The sequence below is a fragment of the Lolium perenne genome, chromosome 3 (assembly GCF_019359855.2).
Source record: "Lolium perenne isolate Kyuss_39 chromosome 3, Kyuss_2.0, whole genome shotgun sequence".
NCBI lineage: Eukaryota > Viridiplantae > Streptophyta > Magnoliopsida > Poales > Poaceae > Lolium > Lolium perenne.
Window position 1 is genome coordinate 311,349,189 of NC_067246.2, and position 22,931 is coordinate 311,372,119.

At 39.5% G+C, this 22,931-nt stretch overlaps 1 protein-coding gene and 1 long non-coding RNA gene across 2 annotated transcripts; one reads left to right on the forward strand and one right to left on the reverse strand.

The window, feature by feature from the left end:
- Window positions 1–8: 8 nt before the first annotated feature.
- Window positions 9–17,949, forward strand: LOC127340268 (protein FAR1-RELATED SEQUENCE 5-like). The gene is made up of 6 exons (XM_051366039.1): window positions 9–80; window positions 3,014–3,073; window positions 3,159–3,233; window positions 3,305–3,421; window positions 3,507–5,390; window positions 17,830–17,949. The coding sequence occupies exons 1-6, from the start codon at window positions 9–11 to the stop codon at window positions 17,947–17,949; spliced, it is 2,328 nt and encodes a 775-aa protein (XP_051221999.1).
- A 2,106-nt stretch (window positions 17,950–20,055) lies between these two features.
- Window positions 20,056–21,053, reverse strand: LOC127340269 (uncharacterized). Its single transcript, XR_011754339.1, has 3 exons — window positions 20,890–21,053; window positions 20,635–20,748; window positions 20,056–20,544 (listed from the first exon to the last, which is right to left on the reverse strand). It is a non-coding gene; the product is annotated as an uncharacterized lncRNA (long non-coding RNA).
- Between the last annotated feature and the right edge of the window lie 1,878 nt (window positions 21,054–22,931).

The window sequence follows — 22,931 nt, forward strand, 5'->3', positions numbered from 1 at the left end:
AAGAAGACATGGATGGCAATGAAGGAAGGACCTACGTGGACATGGATGCTGCTGGGAAGGCCCCTCCCGTCTCAGCACAGGTATGTCTCCACCTCCTCTTCATCCATCTGGTCTTTTAGTACAGCTGTGCTTGTTGATCAACATCATGTACCTGACCAAAAACAGAAACTGTCTTGCTCAAATTGATTCTAGCTTATTACGTTTCCAGCAGCATGTTTCAGAAAAAAATCAGATCATATAGTCTAATTCATCAATTCCACCATTCCTTCTAAGTTAACTGATAAATTATAGACAAACTACTCTACAAAAACTGAGATGACTGAAAACTAGTACATTCATACTATGACCTTACTACTGAATAGACTGTCTATATTGACCTCTGTCATTGGATTTCTTCAATTAGATAAAGTCAAAAGTAATAATATACTAGTAGGAAGATGAAAACTGAAAGTTGAATTATACCTTCAAGTGAGCACCTAGTAACTTAGCAATGTAGTCGGCAGCAGCCTCAGCCCATGGGATCTACCCAGGGTTCCTAATGAATGACAGAGGTTAAAAACATCAGTTCCACATAACCTTGGCTAAACTGTTCGAAAGAAGAACCTGTAACGTATGAGTACCTGTCACTGAAGAAAAATGAACTTCCTTCCACCCCAAGAGGAGAGTCAAGGTCATTCTTGAGCTTGATGTCGTTGTGCATCCAGTGGCCATGCACGGAGTCGTAGTTCATCTTGATTTGGCTGTGCATCCCGTGGTCATTTGTTAGGTGACGATCCGCAAAACGAACAGAGACAAAACACCTGATGCATCTTTCCGGAGCAAAAGGATGTAGTTAGCTTGGACTGTACCTACCACACATGTATTGACGGCCACCAGTACCGAAACCACCACCTGCACCACACATGTACTGAGAGGCCTAAGCTGAGGCTGATATCTAGGATCAGACACAAAAGTACAAGGATAAAAAGTGGTTAAACTAGCAAACCTTCCGGTAACCATTCTCCATGGTCCTCAACATCTATGTAACCTCCTGAGAGTGCTACTGACTGAGCACCATGTGTGGAATGGCCAGCAAATACCAGCTACGTGAGGTAAATGAGCACCCCATTGCCTGCACTCAAGGCGATCTTCCCAGGTTTCCCCAACTAGAACACCAGTATTCCTGCTTGGGTCGTTTTTTGCAAAGAATGGGGCCAAAATTGATCAGGTGCAGTAGTCACAAAAATCTGACAACAAAGTATAGCAAGCACTGCAGAAAAAGGAAGTTTATGTTTGTACAGGAAACTGGATTCTTTGCACAACAAAATACTGATATAGGAAATGAGAGACCTAAGCTGAGGCTGAGAAAAAATGAGCAAATATAACTGAAAGACTAAGAAAATTGGACAGAGAAATAGTGAATGACCTGTCACATCGTGCCGCAAGGGCAAGCAACGGCTACACGCACACATGCACTGCTCCACCACACGCGCACCCTTGTCCTTGGTCACTATCGCTGGCTCTATTCGCAAGGTCGTTCTGCATACTTCAAGTGACCACGCGTCTGCACCTTTTCTCCGATCGATCTCAACTCAGCTGGCTGGCTGCTCGCTGCACTTCATCATGCCAAAAAACCACGAGACGCACCTTTCACTGGACAGAGAAAGAAGAAAGTAGTTAGAATATATGAAAACCGATAACTGAACACTGAAGACTATAATGACAATGCAAAACTGAGGGGCAGATAAATTCACAACTCTCTTATCTGTAGATTAACAAGTAATGAGAATAAAAAACCGAGAGACTTAGAGGGACTATTCTAATGAATAATGAATGATGGAGGACTGAGATAAATACACCGAAATAGAGAAACACTGAAGATAAATACATCTATGCTTGCCTAGAAATTATAGCAAATCTAAAAAGAGAGATGGAGAATCAGAGATGGAGGTAGTGTACTGAGACATACCATGTTGTCTGGGTGCATGTCTGTAGTGGTGAATGAGATTAGCAAATAATGAAGACTAAAACAGAGAGATACTGAGACTGAGTCACTTTGCACTGAAGAAGGATCTCTCTGAAGAATGAAAATGAAAAAAGGAAAACTGACTGATATTTAACTGACTGAGATCAGATCCTTCTGCTTGACCAAACTAGAATACTGAAGACTGAGAAACTAAAGACTTAGCAAACTGAGAAGCTGAGGCAATGATAAAAACCGAAAACTGAAGCAAAGAATTAAAATCAGGACTGAAGAAAGAAGTACTGACGACTCGATAAAATGTCACTTCTGGACTGAATAAAAGAAGAACTAAAATCAAGACTGAAAACTGAAGACTGAGGAATAAAGACTGAAACTGAGACTAAAAACACTGTGAAGAATCTAACTTAGACTGAAACGGATAATGAGCGACAAGTAATGAGAGACGGAGAATGAGCGAGTAAATGAAGACTTGACACTGATCTTAAACAAAAACTGAATAATGAAACTGAGAAACGGAGAATGAGCGAGAAACTGAAGAATAAAACTTAGACTAAGACTGGGAAAAGCAAATTATTCATGAATAAGTGACAAGTAATGAGGCATGAAGAATGAGGAACATAGAAATAACACTGAATACTAAGGACTTGTCAAAATAAATCTAGAGCACCATAAGGTTTTGTTCACATCTTCATATATTTGCATGAACTTGTGATGGCTGGTAGTGTTAAGTTCTGTTGATTGGCAATGCATGCCTGCCTTACTTGGGATACTATGGCATCTGTTGTGTGGCCATATTTAGATGGTTGCCATATATGTCTAAGAATGCAACTGATGAGATCTGTAGTCCATATAGGCTGTAGATTACAAAACTTCAAAACAAAAACTGATAACTGAAGCCACAGAAAAAACAGAAAAGCCACAGAACCAAGACGGCTAGCCAATAGGGAGCTCGAAAATGTTAAGTGCGATGTGCTTTTATGCTTGCAAATAAAATTGTTATGCAGTATTCACGACTTTACTAATAAAAACATGTATATTTCTCTTATGCAGGATACAGGAAATTACTCACAAACAGTTAACAATGATATGCTAGATGACTTCTTCAATCAGGTATGATGAAAAAATAAATGAAACAAGAGAAAATTAAATAACTTACATTCATAACAATGCTTAATTAAATAACATCTTATCGCAGGAAGGATTTTCATATATAGGATTGCTTCTTGGAACTATGAAAAAAAATGAAGTGAATCAAATAAGCGGTGACCAGGTATTTTCGAACAAACCGATTATAAACACAAAATAAAGTACTTAAAATTATTGCTAACCGATTAAATGCAGGGACAAACTAGGAAGGACACAGAGGATGACAAGGTGGACACATCTACTTCGTTCCTGGACGAAGAAATTGATGATCCATGGAATTTAAACATGTTTGACAACATGAACCTAGATCAGGTTATTAACATTAAAAACTCTGTTTTATAATAAAAGAAACCTCAAAGAGTACAGCTGATAAAAATAAAAATTTACATGCATGCAGGTTACTGATAATCCAAGTACAGAGCAAAACTATGGGATGAAGCACCCAATGTCAGAGGATTACCATGATCAAGCATCGACAAGCACGTTTACTGACAACTCACCCAATCAAACTGAAGAACAGCGCAAGGACATAACTGAAGAAGATATACACATATTCCTACAAAATGAAGAGTTAGCTGCTGAGGGAAAGGAAATGGAGGAGGATACACCAAATGAAAGTGACAGCCAGTTAAAACCTGAAAAAGGAATGCAATTTCAGACAAGAGAAGAAGCTCGGAAGTTCTTCAACTTGTATGCATACACCGCTGGCTTCTCAGTAAGCATTGTCTCTTCCTACCGTACTACAAGTAAGAAAAGAAACAATGAAGTCATACGATTCACTATGAAGTGCAACAAGTACGGGAAAATAAATGAACAAGAAACTGAGCAAGTTGTAGCACAGAGACAAAGCACGGTCATAGCGAAAAGTGATTGCAAAGTTGAGATGGTGGTCAGTGAGAAGAAAGGATTCTGGAAAATTACAGGACTAAACCTTTTGCACAACCATCAACTCAGCCCTCAAAGCAGGTTTTTCAGATCACACATCTATATGTCTAACGGTGAAAAGGAAATGATACGGACAATGAAATATTGCAACATGCCTACTAGAGACATGGTTGCTGTCTTGGCATTCATAAGAGGAGGGATGGAACAACTACCATACAACAAGAGAAAGGTTAGCAACTACAGCAATTCGATAAACAGGGAATTAACAAACAATGACATGTTGGAAGTTCTGGACTGGTTTAAAAAGAAAAGAACTGAAAATCCAGGATTCTATCACTCGCTTGACTTGGACAAAGAAAACAAAGTCAGGAGTGTGTTTTGGGCAGATGCAAGGGCAATACAGTATTATGACATATGTGGTGACTGTGTGAGCTTTGACACGACATTCCTAACAAATAAGTACAATCTCCCTTTTGCACCATTTGTTGGAGTGTTGCCACACGGAAAAACTTACCTATTTGCATGCGCATTCATAGTCAACGAAACATCAGAAAGTTTTCAGCGGTGCTTCAGGGAATTCAAAGCAGCAATGGGTGGAAAGCCACCAAAAACAATTATAACTGACCAGGACAAGGGCATGGCAAGTGCAATACCATCTATTTTCCCAAATGCTATACACAAATGTTGTTTGTTTCATATCAAGAAGAAAATAGATGACAAGGGAGGCACTGTATTTCAAGCAAATGAAGGCCTGTATGAGGAACTTCAAGACATAATTGACAAGTCCTTGACAGTGCATGAATTCGAAACACTATGGCAGCAAATGATAAATGAGTACAATGTGGGACATATTAAAATATTCCAAGATCTTTGGAAAAGCAGAGAGAAGTGGGTACCAGTTTACTTCAAGAATCATTTCTTCCCATTCATACAAACAACGGCTAGAAGCGAAGGCACTAATGCATTGTTCAAGAAGGGAGTTGGACCACAATTTAGCATGACAAGCTTCTTGAGAGAATACCAAAGAATAATGGATAACATGCATGCAAATGAAAACGAGTTGGATCATAATGCAACTAACAAGAAAGTCCGGGAGAAAAAATTCATCACTCAATACTACATTGAACGGCAGGCGCATGAGCTGTACAATTTAGCAATCTTTAGAAAGTTCCAGCTAGTCCTAAATGATGTAACAAGACTCCAAATAAGAGAAGATGTTAAAGGGAAGATGTACTGGGTGTTTCATGAAGCAAATTATCCTGTAAGAGAGCATAGGCACAGAGAATACCTAGTACAAGTTAATGAAGAAACAGAAGACTATTCTTGCATCTGCTGCAAATTTGATAAAGATGGTCTTCTTTGCTCACATATCCTCAAAGTGATGCTGCAACTGCAGGTAAACAAGATCCCAGATAAGTACATAATAGACAGTGGCGGAAAAAAGAAAGAAAACTTCTAAAACATATTGTTCCACCACTAAATGAGGACAGCACAGTTTTAAGATTCAATGTTCTTTCTAGAATGTTAGGACACACGGCTTCAAATGGTTCTAAGAACAAAAGAAAATACCAATATTTGCTACAAGAGATACCAAGACTTGAGGCAGAAATGGCCAGAATGGACACAGACACAGATGATATGTCAGCTATGGGACAGAACAGCTCATCAAGAACAGTAGTCAATCTGGATCCTACAAGTGAAAGTGGAACGACAATACAATTACTTGACCCAGATGTTGCTGATACAAAGGGCCGCCCTAAATTACTGACTATAAAGGAAAGGATTAAGCAAAATAAGTTCTATACCTGCAGCCATTGTGGTTCTACTAATCACACAAAGAAAAAATGTGATAAGTTGCTGATGACCCACAAGTATAGGGGATCGCAACAGTCTTCGCGGGAAGTAAAACCCAATTTATTGATTCGACACAAGGGGAGACAAAGAATACTTGAAAGCCTTAACAGCGGAGTTGTCAATTCAGCTGCACCTGGAAACAGACTTGCTCGCAAGAGTTTATCAGTAGTAACAGTTTTATAGCAGTAGCAGTAGTGAAATAACAGCAGCATAGTAACAAAGACATCAGTAGTGATTTCAGTAAACAGCAAGATTAAAATACTATAGATACAGGGATGGATGACGGGCGTTGCATGGATGAGAGAAACTCATGTAACAATCAAACCAGGGCATTTGCAGATAATAATAAAACGGTGTCCAAGTACTAAGCAATCCATAGGCATGTGTTCCATATTTAGTCGTACGTGCTCGCAATGAGAAACTTGCACAACATCTTTTGTCCTACCAGCCGGTGGCAGCCGGGCCTCTAGGGAATCTACTGGAAATTAAGGTACTCCTTTTAATAAAGTACCGGAGCAAAGCATTAACACTCTGTGAACACATGTGATCCTCACATCACTGCCTTCCCCTCCGGTTGTCCCAATTTCTGTCACTTTGGGGCCTCGGGTTCCGGACAATGACATGTGTATACAACTTGCAGGTAAGATCATAAAACAATGCATATCATCATGAAACAATAACATGTTCAGATCTGAGATCATGGAACTCGGGCCCTAGTGACAAGCATTAAGCATAACAAGTTGCAACAATATCATCAAAGTACCAATTACGGACACTAGGCACTATGCCCTAACAATCTTATGCTATTACATGACCAATCTCATCCAATCCCTACCATCCCCTTCAGCCTACAGCGGGGGAATTACTCACACATGGATGGGGGAAACATTGCTGGTCGATGGAGAGGCGTCGGTGGTGATGATGGCGATGATCTCCTCCAATTCCCCGTCCCGGCGGAGTGCCAGAACGGAGTTTCTGGTCCCGAGATGGAGTTTCGCGACGGTGGCGGCGTACTGGATGGTTTCTAGCGACTTCGACTTCTCCCCCGTGTTTTTTAGGTCGAAACCCCTTAAATAGTCCAGAGGAGGGCGTCGGAGGCCAGCCGAGGCGGCCACACAGTAGGGCAGCGCGCCCCCCTCCTGGGCCGCGCCGGCCTAGTGTGTGGGGGCCTCGGGCCTCCACCTGGCTTGCCCTTCTGGCTCCGTAATTCTTCTGGAAAAATAAGACCTTCGACATAAATTCCGGGGATTTTCCTGAAAGTTGGATTTCTGCACAAAAACGAGACACCAGAGCAATTCTGCTGAAAACAACGTTAGTCCGTGTTAGTTGTATCTAAAATACACAAATTAGAGGCAAAACAATAGCAAAAGTGTTCGGGAAAGTAGATACGTTCTGGACGTATCAACTCCCCCCAAGCTTAGCTTATTGCTTGTCCTCAAGCAATTCAGTTAACAAATGAGTGCGATAAAAGAACTTTCACGAACGCATTTGTTCATATGATATAAATATTCTCATGATATTGACAAGTACTTAGGCAATTCATAATAAGATACATGCAAATAAGATCATCTAATAGCTATGTCAATCATGAAAAGGTACCAACAAATTAATAATAAGCATCATGAATCATGTCTATCAGCAGGATTGCAATGTTCATAAAAGGATATGATAAAGTGGTATCTCGCTTGCCCGAATTTGAACAGCAAAACATAAATTCCCAGGCACCTCTGAAGTTCATAGAAAGACTAGAAATAGAGATTGTCAAAGATAAAAGCATCAAAGTTATACCACAGTCAATCATATTTTGGGACAAGCATATTATACTAAGAATGACAGTTGTGCTCTCAAGAAAGTGCTCAAAGAAAGGATGGTGACACAACATGAAAGTAAAAGATTTACCCTTCGCAGAGGGAAGCAGGGATTAACATGCGCTAGAGCTTTTCATTTTTAAAACAAGAGTAAAATTATTTTGAGAGGAGTTTGTTGTTGTCAACGAATGGTAATGGGTACACCAACTACCTCGCCAACCAGACTTTCAAGAGCGGCTCCCATGAAGGACGTTATTTCTACCAGCAAGGTAGATCATCCCTCTTCTCTTTTGTTTACACATGTACTTTAGTTTTTATTATGAGTGACACTCCCCCAACCTTTGCTTACACAAGCCATGGCTAACCGAATCCTCGGGTGCCTTCCATCAATCTCATACCATGGAGGACTGTCTATTTGAAAAATTAAGTTGCTTACTGATGAATCAGAGCAAAACATGTGAAGAGAATTATTAATGAAGTTATTAGTTGGGGCTGGGCACCCCGTTGCCAGCTCTTATTATGAAAGTCTGTCAAAAGTAAATGACAAGGTTGAAAGATAAACACCACATACTTCCTCATGAGCAATAAAACATTAACACAAATTGAGAAGCATTTTGAAGGTTTTAAAGGTAGCACATGAGAATTTACTTGGAATGGTTTGAAATTCCATACATAGGTATTTATGGTGGACACTTTGGAACAACTTGGTTTTCATGGGTTTGGAAACACGAGCAGCGTTCCCGCTCAGTACAAGTGAAGGCTAGCAATAGACTGGGGAGCGACAATCAAGAGAGCGGTCACTGTCATAATCATGCTTGCGGCAAAATAAATTAACGGGGGCATAAAAGTGATACAAGAACTCTGAGGAAAAATAAATCATCAAGGCTTAATTGACTTTTGTTCAGTCATATGCATGCGTGAGCATGTGCCAAGTCGATTCAAATGAATTATTCAGAGGAGGATACCACAATGTCATACCTATTTATGAATAAAACAATGCAAGCAAACATCCATGACATGCTACTCATATTAATAAATTGGAGCTAAACATGAGAGATCATGAACTACTAGACTTTCTTAAATGACATATACCTCACATGAACCAACTAAGCATGCTCACATGGATGAGTATATGTACAAAAATGAAAACAAATAGAGTTCATACCAGCCTCTCACCACAGTCGAATTGTCGTAGATCGTCATTATTGGCTTTCACTTGTGTGGCTTGAATAATATAGAATGAAAACCACGCTCCAGCCACCGAAGACCATTGAACTCATAATGAACTTTACAAAACCAAAGAAGAACAGCAAACATTTTTGGTGTTTTCGAATTGGAAACAAGAACAAAAGGAAACAAGCAAACAAAGCAAAATCTTTTTGAATTTTCTTATAGCAAACCAACGATAGCAAATAAAGCAAAGTAAAAGCAAGAAACCAAAATAAACAAATGGTAAAGAGAAACAACAGAAATATTTTTGGTCTTTTTGTGTTTTAGGAAAGAAACAAAGCCAAAACAAGAAAATGAAAACTAGAAGAGTCACATAAACACAAAGCAGCAGGAATTCGTCAAACTTGACAGCAGTATAGTAATCGATTTTTAAGAAATTCTTCCGCTGCCCAAATCGAAAAGTGTTCAACTAATGAAAGTTAGATAACAACCTGGGGAACATGCACAAAAATTGGCTTCGCAAAATAACGTTCTGGCTGTTTTTGTGAATTTTTTTTTGGTAAAAGTCCAGAATCTGTTTTCAGGCAGCACTTCCCCAAATATCATCTCCCTCTTATTAAAAAACCACTTAAAGAAACTAAACAAGTATATACAAGTATCCAGCAACCATAATATGCAAAGAATGAGTGATGCCGGTATACATCCCCCCAAGCTTAGGCTTTTGGCCTAAGTGGAGATCAACCCCAGCGAGGGTCGCTGTTCCACTCCGGTGGATCATACATGGCGTAGTCATAATAAGGTCCCGGTGCAGAAGAAAAGGGTGAAGGCTCCACATGCCCAAAATGTTGATGCGAAGAGCTTGCTGCATCGGATGACGAGTCGAGGTGTTCCTCGGCCTCCTCCGTGTTGTCTCTTGCATGATGGTCTCCTCCCTCTATTTATGCATTCAGTGCACCTTCCGTGACTGACCAATCCTCCCTGGAATCAAGGTTAAATAGAACAGGTGCAGGCAATCCTACTAGTTTTTCAGTTTTCTTAGTTATTCTCCAAGTTTTCTTGTAAAATGTTATCTTGTAAGACAGGTTACCCAAATTAGATGAATCAGAAACAAATTCATGTTTAATCATGGAGACTATGTCAAGTTTCTCTATGGGAAGCTGAATATCAAGATGGTGAGGTTCTACACCATGCATAGCCAATAAACGAGAGGCGATGAGACCTCCACAAATTCTGCTCTTCTCACGGTTAGTGGCAAGTCTATAGGCTAACAAAGCACCCAAATTATAGGCCTTATTACCTTGCAATGCAGCAGCTAGAAAAGCTAAATCCTGGATAGATAATTTACTTGCATTCTTTCTAGCAAGAACGCACTTAGTAATGAAATAAGCAAAGTAGCGAATAGCCGGGAGTTGAATGCTACTGATTTTACCACCATCCTCTGAGAAGCTTCTTCCATGACAAATTATCTCGAAGAGGTTCAAGAGCTCTTGCGGCGATCCCCTTATCTTCTCGCATGATCCCCATTGTGGCACTCTAATTGCTGCACAAAAATCATCGAATGGCAAGTTGACAGTTTTATTATAAATTTTGTACCGAACCATGGGGTTAGATTGCGACCAATTGAATTCAAAATCATGCACAACAGACATAGTCAATTTTGCATATTGGAGTGGTTCTCCAACAACAAAATCATCCAACCCTGCACGAGAAATTAGATTCTGAACATGAGAGTGCATTCGCTACCCGCATGGGTAGCTACACACCCATGCAGTATACCAATATGCAAGCCATATTAACTTGTTTTAGCTCGGTTTCCTAGTAGAACGTGGAATTCTAGTGTACAAAAGTGGTTTCCGAATTTTGATATGAATATTTTTTGATCAAAGTCAACTCACCAACGTATTTTGCATTGACTTTTTGAATATTGAGTTGACTTTGACAAAAAAAAGTTCAAATCAAAATTCGGAAACCACTTTTATACACTAGAATTCCACGTTCTACTAGGAAACCGAGCTAAAACAAGTAAACATGGCTTGCATATTGGTGTAATGCATGGGTGTGTAGCTACCCATGCGGGTAGCAAGCTTCATCCCTTCTGAACATCTCGCAAGATTCCTGCACTTCTCATGAAATCTGTGCACGGGTAGTAAGAGTGAAGGAGATATGCCCTAGAGGCAATAATAAAGTGGTTATTATTTATATCTTTATGTTTATGATAAATATTTATATATCATGCTATAATTGTATTAACCGAAACATTAGTACATGTGTGATATGTAGACAACAAAGAAGTCCCTAGTATGCCTCTTAACTAGCTTGTTGATTAATGGATGATTAGTTTCATAATCATGAACATTGGATGTTATTAATAACAAGGTTATATCATTGTATGAATGATGTAATGGACACACCCAATTAAGCGTAGCATAAGATCTCGTCATTAAGTTATTTGCTATAAGCTTTCGATACATAGTTACCTAGTCCTTATGACCATGAGATCATGTAAATCACTTATACCGGAAAGGTACTTTGATTACACCAAACGCCACTGCGTAAATGGGTGGTTATAAAGGTGGGATTAAGTATCCGGAAAGTATGAGTTGAGGCATATGGATCAACAGTGGGATTTGTCCATCCCGATGACGGATAGATATACTCTGGGCCCTCTCGGTGGAATGTCGTCTAAATGTCTTGCAAGCATATGAATGAGTTCATAAGAGACCACATACCACGGTACGAGTAAAGAGTACTTGTCAGGAGACGAGGTTGAACAAGGTATAGAGTGATACCGAAGATCAAACCTCGGACAAGTAAAATATCGCGTGACAAAGGGAATTGGTATCGTATGTGAATGGTTCATTCGATCACTAAAGTCATCGTTGAATATGTGGGAGCCATTATGGATCTCCAGATCCCGCTATTGGTTATTGGTCGGAGTGAATACTCAACCATGTCCGCATAGTTCACGAACCGTAGGGTGACACACTTAAAGTTGGATGTTGAAATGGTAGAACTTGAATATGGAATGGAGTTCGAATATTTGTTCGGAGTCCCGGATGAGATCCCGGACATCACGAGGAGTTCCGGAATGGTCCAGAGAATAAGATTCATATATAGGATGTCATTTTATGTGAATTAAAATGATGCGGAAGGTTCTATGGAAGGTTCTAGAAGGTTCTAGAAAAGTCCGGAAGAAACCACCAAGGAAGGTGGAGTCCCCGGGACTCCACCTCCATGGCCGGCCAACCCTAGTGGGGGTGGAGTCCCAAGTGGACTCCCCCTTAGGGGGCCGGCCACCCTCCCATATGGAAGGGGGGAATCCCACCCCAAGTGGGATTCCCACCCTAGGTAGGTTTCCTTTTCATATGGAAGGTTTTGGTTTCGGGTCTTATTCGAAGACTTGGAGTCCAACACTTGGGGTTCCACCTATATAATGAGGGGCCAAGGGAGGGGGCCGGCCACCCCAAGACCACAAGCCGGCCACCCCAAGACCACAAGCTGGCCGCCCCATTGAAGTGGCCGGCCACCCCCTCCCAAACCCTAGCCGCCCCCTCTCCTCCATATCTCCCGCGTAGCTTTAGGGAAGCTCCGCCGGAGTTCTCCACCGCCACCGACACCACGCTGTCGTGCTGTCAGATTCAAGAGGAGCTACTACTTCCGCTGCCCGCTGGAACGGGAGGTGGACGTCGTCTTCATCAACAACCGAACGTGTGACCGAGTACGGAGGTGCTGCTCGTTCGTGGCGCCGGAAGCGATCGTGATCAAGATCTTCTACGCGCTTTTGCAAGCGGCAAGTGAACGTCTACCGCAGCAACAAGAGCCTCATCTTGTAGGCTTTGGAATCTCTTCAAGGGTGAGACTCGATACACCCTCGTTGCTACCGTCTTCTAGATTGCATCTTGGCTTGGATTGCGTGTTCGCGGTAGGAATTTTTTTGTTTTCTATGCAACGTTATCCTACAAAGAGGGGTATACTCCCTCTTCGCGGTTAACTCTCATGACTTGTTGCACCTCCAATTCTTGTTGGTTTAGTTGATGCCTATTCCACTCCATTTTTTGAAAATTTTCAACAAATATTATAAATTTTGATTTGGTGACATATAATTGAGGGAAACTACTATAGGAACTTGCTAGGGTACTAATCATGCATCAAAACTAGTTTTTACAACTTAGAACAAGCATGCAAGCTCACTAAACATGTTACCTACAGCAGCAAAATATTCAAGATATACTCAACCAAACAAAATTCTACTTGGATAATCGGAGGAGTCACATACCGGAGAGCAAATGTGCCAAATTTCAGACAGAAATCTGGGCTGAGCAAAGAGATCGAGAAATCTTGAGATCTTGAGCAGAAACACGAGTGAGAGAAAGCTGGTGCGAGTTTTTTCGGGAGAGAGAAGAGAGTGGGAGGAAGAGATGAAGTAGTGGGGCAAGGAGGGGCCCACACAACAGGGTGGCGCGCCCCCCTTGCTGGCCGCGCCGGCCTGTGGGGTGCCACCCTGGGGTGCCCCACTGGTCATCCCCAGGTGCTCCCAGGCGCGTCTTCGAAAAATTGGACCAACGGTATAATTTTTGTGAATTTTTGAAAACTTTGAAAAATGCACATTTTTGGGTGTTAAATTTATTATTACTGGGCAGAAAAAGATTTTGAAATCGCCAATTGACTAAAGAACTTTGCAAAACAAAAGTGCTACGGCAAGTAGAACAAGTGGAGGAAGAAACAAATGTTGTTTAGCTCCTCTATGCATATAAAAAGTATTTGTTAACAAGGTTGATCAAGTCTTGCCACCAAATAAATTTTACATAGCATAAGAAGAAATAAACCTCAAATCAATCATGTTACCTTGAATTGTATTGATATGGATCCAATCATAATATTTTGATATCCTTCCTTAGGTTCATATATAGGACAATCAATAGCTCCAACTTTGATAGTTCTCACATTAGAAATTGTATTAACTCCACATACTTTATCAATCCTCTTGGGAAAATAAACGGTATGCTCCTTGTCATCGACATTGAAAGTAACTTTTCCTTTATTGCAATCAATAACAGCCCCTGCGGTGTTAAGAAAATGTCTCCCAAGAATAATAGACATATTATCATCTTCAGGCATTTCCAACACAACAAAATCAGTTAATATCAAGCAGTTATTAGTAACTTGAACAGGAACATCCTCACATATACCAACAGGAATAGCAGTAGATTTATCAGCCATCTGCAAAGATATATCAGTCGGTATCAACTTATCTAAATAAAGTCTCTTATAAAGAGAAAACGGCATAACACTAACACCGGCTCCCAAATCACATAGAGCAGTTCTAACATAATTATTCTTAATAGAACAAGGAATAGTAGGTATACCTGGGTCGCCCAACTTCTTTGGAACTTTGCCATTGAAAGAGTAATTAGCAAGCATAGTGGAAATCTCCTCATTAGGAATTTTCCTTTTGTTAGGGACAATATCTTTCATATACTTTGAATAAGGAGGCAATTTAATAGCATCAGTCAAAGGGATTTGCAAGAATAAAGGTTTCATCCAATCACAAAATTTATTATAGTGTTCTTCTTCCTTTGATTTTAGTTTCTTAGCAGGAAAAGGCATTTGCTTTTGTACCCAAGGTTCCCTTTCATTACCACTTTCAGTTTCAGCATCAGAAATAGAAATACTATTAGGATCATTAACAGGTTCAGAGGATTCTACAACATTTTTATGTTTCTTCTTCTTTTTCTTAGAAGGAGCACTAGGTTCAATTCGTTGAGAATCTTGTTCAACTCTTTTGGGATGCCCTTCAGGATATAGAGGATCCTGGGTAGAGACACCGCCTCTAGTTGTTACTTCATAAGCATGTTTCTCTTTAGAATTATTTTTTAACAAGTCATTTTGCACTTTAGTGAGTTGATCAATTTGAGTTTAAACCATTTGAAAATGTTTAACAAGCATCTTAACATCATTGGAGGTTCTCTTCACAACATCATGCATATTGCTAATAGCTTGAGAATTTTCCATTAGATGATTCTCTACTCTCATATTAAAATTTTCTTGCTTAACAATATAATTATCAAACTCATCTAAGCATTGAGCAGGAGGTTTTGAATACGGAATATCTTCCCTAGTAAAGCGTTGAAGAGAGTTTACCTCAATCATGGATGAAGGGGGAATTATCTTGCATAAATCTTCTATGGGAGGTAAATTCTTCACATCTTCGGATTTAATACCTTTCTCCTTAAGAGATTTCTTGGCTTCCCTCATATCTTCATCATTTAATTTAATTAAACCCCTCTTCTTCAATATCGGCGCTGGAGTTGGTTCAGGTGTAGTCCAATCATCATGATTCCGGCCTATTTTAGCCAATAATTCTTCAGCTTCGTCTGGAGTTATTTTCCTGAAAACACAACCAGCACAACTATCCAGATATGCTCTAGACTCAACGGTTAGTCCACTATAAAATATATCAAGTAAATCATGCTTTTCCAAATCATGTCCAGGTCGAGCTCTGATAAGAGAGCAAAATCTTGCCCAAGCTTCAGGCAATTTCTCTCCATCTTCCTGGTCAAAGCTATAAATTTTCTGTAAAGCAGCATGTTGAGCACTAGCAGGAAAGTATTTCCGAAAGAAAACATCAAGCAAATCACCTGGACTATTAATAGAACCAGGAGGCAAACTATTATACCAAGTTTTAGCATCGTCCTTTAATGAGAAAGGAAAAATTTTAGCAACAAAATAAGTGCGCAACTTGACATCATCAGAAAACAAGCTACTCATAGAAGAAAGTTCATTCATGTGTTCTACAGCACTTTCTTTTTCAGTACCACAAAAGGGTGTTTTCTCAACAATAGCTATATGAGATAGATCAAGAGAAAAATCATAATCTTTATCCTTAATGTTTATAGGAGATGTGGCAAATTTAGGATCAGGAGACAGCTTATATCTAACAGTATGTTGTGCGAGAAACTTTTTAATTTTTCTTGCATCAGTAATATCATTGCATTTATCAATAAAATCGTCATCAAGCTCCACATAATCCTCATCAGGATCATCACTAGATTATTCAAGCTTAGGTGAATAACCAGGTGTAGCAGCATTTTCATTAGGAGTTTCAGTATTTTCAATTTGTCTAGACCTAGCAATTGTAGCATCTAGAAAAGATCCCAATGAACCACTATCATCAAGAACAGCAGAAACATCATCAATATTATGAGAATTTTCAGATTCAGCAGAAGTACCAGCAAGTGAAGCTTGCGGTGGTGAAACAAGTTGACTTATCACAGATGGTGAATCAAGAGCAGCAGAGGTACTCAGAGTTGTACCTTTTCTTGTAGTGGATGGTAATATGGCGACTTTAGAATCGCGAGATTTACCCATGATGGAGAATTTGCAGCGAACAATATCAATCCAAGTGAACTTCCAAATAAAGCTATGCTCCCCGGCAACGACGCCAGAAAATAGTCTTGATGACCCACAAGTATAGGGGATCGCAACAGTCTTCGCGGGAAGTAAAACCCAATTTATTGATTCGACACAAGGGGAGACAAAGAATACTTGAAAGCCTTAACAGCGGAGTTGTCAATTCAGCTGCACCTGGAAACAGACTTGCTCGCAAGAGTTTATCAGTAGTAACAGTTTTATAGCAGTAGCAGTAGTGAAATGACAGCAGCAGAGTAACAAAGATAGCATTAGTGATTACAGTAAACAACAGGATTAAAATACTGTAGGCACAAGGATGGATGACGGGCGTTGCATGGTTGAGAGAAACTCATGTAACAATCAAAGTAGGGCATTTGCAGATAATAATAAAACGGTGTCCAAGTACTAAGCAATCCATAGGCATGTGTTCCATATTTAGTCGTACGTGCTCGCAATGAGAAACTTGCACAACATCTTTTGTCCTACCAGCCGGTGGCAGCCGGGCCTCTAGGGAATCTACTGGAAATTAAGGTACTCCTTTTAATAAAGTACCGGAGCAAAGCATTAACACTCTGTGAACACATGTGATCCTCACATCACTGCCTTCCCCTCCGGTTGTCCCAATTTATGTCACTTTGGGGCCTCGGGTTCCAGACAGCGACATGTGTATACAACTTGCAGGTAAGATCATAAAACAATGCATTTCATCATGAAACAATAACATGTTCAGATCTGAGATCATGGCACTCGGGCCCTAGTGACAAGAATTAAGCATAACAAGTTGCAACAATATCATCTAAGTACCAATTACGGACACTAGGCACTATGCCCTAACAATCTTATGCTATTATATGACCAATCTCATCCAATCCCTACCATCCCCTTCAGCCTACAGCGGGAGAATTACTCACACATGGATGGGGGAAACATTGATGGTCGATGGAGAGGCGTCGGTGGTGATGATGGCGATGATCTCCTCCAATTCCCCGTCCCGGCGGAGTGCCAGAACGGAGTTTCTGGTCCCGAGACGGAGTTTCGCGACGGTGGCGGCGTACTGGATGGTTTCTAGCGACTTCGACTTCTCCCCCGTGTTTTTTAGGTCGAAACCCCTTAAGTAGTCCAGAGGAGGGCGTCGGAGGCCAACCGAGGCGGCCACATAGTAGGGCGGCGCGCCCCCCTCCTGGGCCGCGCCGGCCTAGTGTGTGGGGGCCTCGGGCCTCCACCTGGCTTGCCCTTCTGGCTCCGTAATTCTTCTGGAAAAATAAGACCTTCGACATAAATTCCGGGGATTTTCCTGAAAGTTGGTTTTCTGCACAAAAATGAGACACCAGAGCAATTCTGCTGAAAACAGCGTTAGTCCGTGTTAGTTGTATCCAAAATACACAAATTAGAGGCAAAACAATAGCAAAAGTGTTCGGGAAAGTACATACATTTTGGACGTATCAGTTGCATTTGGTCTTCAATTTGCCAAAGAAGAACAGAGGAAAGAAGAAGAAGAAACAGAATGAAGGTTCGAATAATTCTTATTACTAGAAAAAGATATGAAAGCAAAAAGACTATAACTAATTATGATATAAACTGCTTTTGTACCAGGTACACAAAAAGAAGGACAAGAAGCTGAAGCAGTCAAGTCCAGGGACAAAACTCAAGACTGAAAAAAGACAAAGCAGACAACCGCTCCAAAAAGAAATCGAACCTGATTGCGTAGAATGATGTATTAGTAGATGGCAGAGAAAAAGCACAAAAATGTGTTTTGTTCTTATTTATTGTAACAGAGATTTGTATAAACAAATCTATTCATGGCTGTATGCATTTGCTCAGACCCCAAAAAAAATGAATAGGTGGGAATCATGTAACCATGTGTGGAGAGTTATGTGCCTATCAATGAGTTGTGCTACACTAAAAGTATTTCCGTGCATATCGGGGAGCTTTGCAAAAAGGCAGAGACAAAAATGTGCTGGAATTGCACCATAAGTGTTACATATTGTGTCATAGATTTGAAAAATTAGTGCACTACATAGACTTCAAATGTGTTTTGTTGTGCTGGAATTTCATGGTATCTCATGGAACACAACAGAAAGATAGCAAAAACTAAAGTGTGTTTCCTCCTCCTTTTCCCGGGCTTGGAACCGGCTACACCATCCTTGTAAAAACGAAGTAAGGAAGAAATGGCGTAGGTGGAGTTACCCACCCCCTAAAAAACCCCAGAAAAGAACAAATGCACCCCTGACAAAACAAAAAAAGCAGAACCAAAAAAGATATCCATATAATTCCTGTACATGAAAAAATAGAGATATATATGTGCCAAAACAAGAAAAGGCGAAAAAGGATGTTCATGAACTACACAAAGCTCATGATAGCTGAATTACAACACATAATATGTTCAAAACACACATATCATATGGAAAAAGAACATGACAAAATTCATGAAAGAAAAGCGTGACACATCTGATTAGTCTTGATGAGGAGCAGAACAATATTGACGATCTACATCAACGAAGCTAGCGCACAAAATCCTCCTAGAAAAACGAAAAAAAATGAATAAGCGTACGATCAGCTTCATCGACATTAAGGTAATGAGTCAATGAAAAATGCAGAAAAAATGTTACCTTCACATAGTAGTTGGTAACTATGCTACGATCAACTGTATTGCCACTATGGAAGAACAGACGGTTTGCATACTGAATACGCAAGTGGAGAACGTCATCTTTACTAAATTCCTTGCGGAGGTCCTTGGTGGGTTCAAAAACTTCAACAGACTTCATTGTAAAGACACCACAATCGTGACTGATCAAAAAAATATGGGCATAAATTTAGTTATTCTATGTAACACATTTTGAAAAAAATAAGCAGAAGTTGAACAAAACCAAGCATGGTGTCCATTTAAAAAGTAAACTTACCAGTGTTACAAAAAAGACAACATTCAACACTATAGAAAGAAACCTTGTATGAACTAGACTAGAAAGAACATTAAAACAGAACTTACGCATTCCCCTGGCGTGGCATGTTAGGAGTCATAACACTAAATTTCTTGAAATCAGGTTCATCGCTGTTGAATATCTTCTTCCAAAGAAGTGTAAAATTCCTAATCTGTTATTGAAAAAAAAATAGTAAGACACTATGAAAAATAAATAAGCTTAGGTCTAGATAAAATGAAAATAAATATAGAAGAATCAAGAAAAACATACTAAGGGGCACGAACTGCAATTTGATAATCCAATTTTTCACTGTAGAACGAATCAAGAAACGCAAAAAGCTTGAACTTTAAGTCTACCACGAAAGAAAACCAATGATCGAGATGACATATGGGAAAGAACAACTGCATGGGATATGTATACAAAAATTAAACACATGTACATTAGCAGATATAGTATAAATTTTTTGGAGCAGTTGAATCAAGTCTACACACTCTATCTGATAAATCAAGTCTTTTCCCTTTACTGGCTCTAGCAGCACCAAGAAATGAGGTACGGACAATGTTCTCCTGCATTGCACCAGATAAATCAAGGATGCTTTCCTGAAAAAAGAATGAAAAGCATTTTCATACAGGATTAAAACACGGAAAAATAAGGAGACAACAAATATTGAAAAGAAGGTGTAGATGCTCATACCCCAACATATGAAAAGAAATAATGCCTCCCAGATTTTGAAGGATGGTTGTCTTCGAATAGCTTCCGACAGAAACACGGGATCAAGAAGTTGTCAATGTGTCCATCACGCATAAGCGTCTGCCCAAGAGAAATAAAACTACAGTGGACACCATGATATTTAAGAGCATAGTTCCTGAATTGAAAAAAAGAAGAATGATAAGTGAGGTAAACAATCAAATAAGAATGATAAGTGAGGTAACAAATCAAAGGTCTGAAAGGCAGGAAAAAAGATACTTAACAAATAAAGAGAAGTAGAAGAACAAAACAGAAAAAGTGAGAGATATAAAACATACTTCTGAATTCGATCGATGTACGCCAGCTCAACAATTGCACAGAAATGCATGATATCATCGTCGGATACGGGGAAACGTGGATTATCTGCTAAAGGAAAGACCAGACTGTTCTTCGGCTGAAGAGTTACAAAACCATTGACTATGGCAGGCTGTTTTTGAACAAATTTATCAACATCTACTACCTCCACACCTTCTTCCACGACATGCAAGCCGCCCACTCCAATTTTCATAGATTTACTGACATGCGACGATCTGGGATGCACTGTCCTGTTGTAAACATCATTACCCTTCGCAGCTAACTCCTTTTGCTTATCCTTGAAGCTTGATGTACCAGTGATAGTAACTCCAGGTGATGCATCCGCCTTCTAGAATTCAGAAAAACACAAACTAAAAAATGATGAAAAGGCTGAACAAGATTTAAATAATTATAAAGAATGAATTAAAAAGAAAAATACCAAAATGGCTTCAGGTGTTGTGTCACCAACAGGGATTGGAGCTTGTTTGCTTCCATCAGATGCTTTTGGTAAAATATTCTGCATTGAAGTAGTCGCTGGTACTTTCATAGCATCCTGCGTACATGAAAACACAAACGGAGAAAGAGAAAAAGAGTTGGAAACCAATTTGGGATGTTTACACAAAAGATCCAACATGATAGAATCTATCCACTTAATTGCAAAAATAAAATTAGTGAAAGCAAAAGGAACACTAACCATGCCACCACGAGAAGGTGACAAATTCAAACGACCGATGGGAGATATCAAATCGGACTGACAAGGACCAGGAACATTATTTTCAGGCAAATGTAAACTCAATCTGGACATGACCTTACGTAGAGGATGAATTTGTGGTGCTGCATTCAAGAAGAAAAATTAAAAAGAAGGACAGACTAAGGAAAAGAAATAATGAAAACAGATTTCTAAAAGAAAATATAGAAAAGTATGCTAAATAATAAGTAATTGCATGTCAAGTTGAAGTTCTGAACAACATGATTACTTGTGAGGGCAATAGGAGTATCTGCACACATAGAAGTAGAAATGCACATGACGATATGCTAATGAAATATACCAAAACAGATGGAATGTAAAAGCTGAAATGTATACCAAGACAACCAATGGCAGGAGAAATGGTGCTGTTGCTCTTGTAACAAGGATGTGCATTTGATAGAAATTGAAGAACATTATGAGATAAAATCTCCAACATGTTCTTGTTACCAAATTGAGATGACGCCAAACTCTGAACAGTTTCAAATATACCATCTATAGTCTGCAGGGGGTGACATATAAAAAGTAAACACAGTAAAGGTCAGGAAAAACACAAATGATAAAAGGATACATGTACCAGTGGAAAATATATAAAAAAGATGACAAAAGGACTATAAGGGTGACAGTATAATACCTTTCCATCCAAAATAATACCAAATTTATCATGAAAGGACTGCTTTACTTGCTCCGACATAGGCTCACAACTTGTACCATAATTCATGCCATCCATGTTGCTCTTGAACATTCTCTGACAAATGAAAAAGCAGGGGCAAGAATTTCATATGAGAAACAGAAAATGATCACAACAAAAACATATAACAAAAATGAACTGTAGGTCAGAAGAAAATATACATTAACATAGACACTTGGAAGATCAGATCTCAAGCGTCTCCGGCCAAAACATCTTTTGATTCTGCGGTCCAACTCAAAGTATTCAACAATCATGTTACCATTCCACGAAACTGCCCTAGGAACTCCACTACCAACAATGTGAGCGCCAAAATCGAGGCAATCAAGATACTGTACCTTCAGTAAACAAACAACAGATAAATAGTTATTATAAAGACTAATATGGACAAAATGAAATGACTAAAAAATACTACACTTACTGCAAGCGCAAACGAACAGAACTCAAATGATTTCGGCTTCCTTCCTTTCACTTTTATGAACCTCAAAAGTTTTTCAACTCCAAGAATGAAATGGTTGTAAACCAACTGGCAAATATCAAAACTGCTCGCTCGGTCAAAGTCACCAAGCTGCTTTATGTATTTAGTATCTAAGCGGTCATTGGCACATGGGCACAAGAAACAGGAGATAGCGATTTGCATGAAGCACACAAACACATGTTCATCAGATAGAGGTTTGGTGGACTTTAACATGTCACCAAAGAATGTGATGTGGGGGACTTCTGATAAATGGAACAAAGACATGATGAAATCAGCTCCGCCTTCACTGTCCTCAACAACCTCAGAACCGGAATTTGGCAAGCCAAGAACAAAGTGAAAAGAATCTTTTCAAATATTTATTATCTTGTCGTCGACAATAATTTGCGAAGAATGATAATCAACACAACAAGCGAGCCAGAGAATAAAAGACGATGGAATGTGAGTCTTGGCAAGACCAAGTAAACAACCAAAACCAAATCTCTGGATAGCACACTTCTGCTCCATAGTAAGCCGATGCAACACTTCAAAGAAGTACTTGAATGAATATACAGTGAAGCACGATTTGTCAATTCCAGACAACTTCACCTTTTATTCTGGAAAAAATCAAGAGATATAGAAAAGGAAAACTTTATAACCCAAAAACTAAGATTAAAAAGCGTAAAAAGACAAAGAACAAAAACAAAACCAATTACCAGACCTCTTTCCATACATCAGAACAACTACAGAAATTTGGGAAATCCCTCTTCATGGATTTAATTGCCTGTCATTCAAAAAGGAAAAAAATAGGAGAAAAGAACTTCAAAACCAATAAAAAGGTACCAACCT

Bases quoted from the DNA above. Each gene is read 5' to 3' on its own strand.
- LOC127340268 (XM_051366039.1), top strand. From the start codon at position 9: ATGGATGGCAATGAAGGAAGGACCTACGTGGACATGGATGCTGCTGGG. The intron at 3,074-3,158 runs GTATGATGAAAA...ATCTTATCGCAG, and splicing joins TAGATGACTTCTTCAATCAG to GAAGGATTTTCATATATAGG. The intron at 3,234-3,304 runs GTATTTTCGAAC...GATTAAATGCAG, and splicing joins ATCAAATAAGCGGTGACCAG to GGACAAACTAGGAAGGACAC.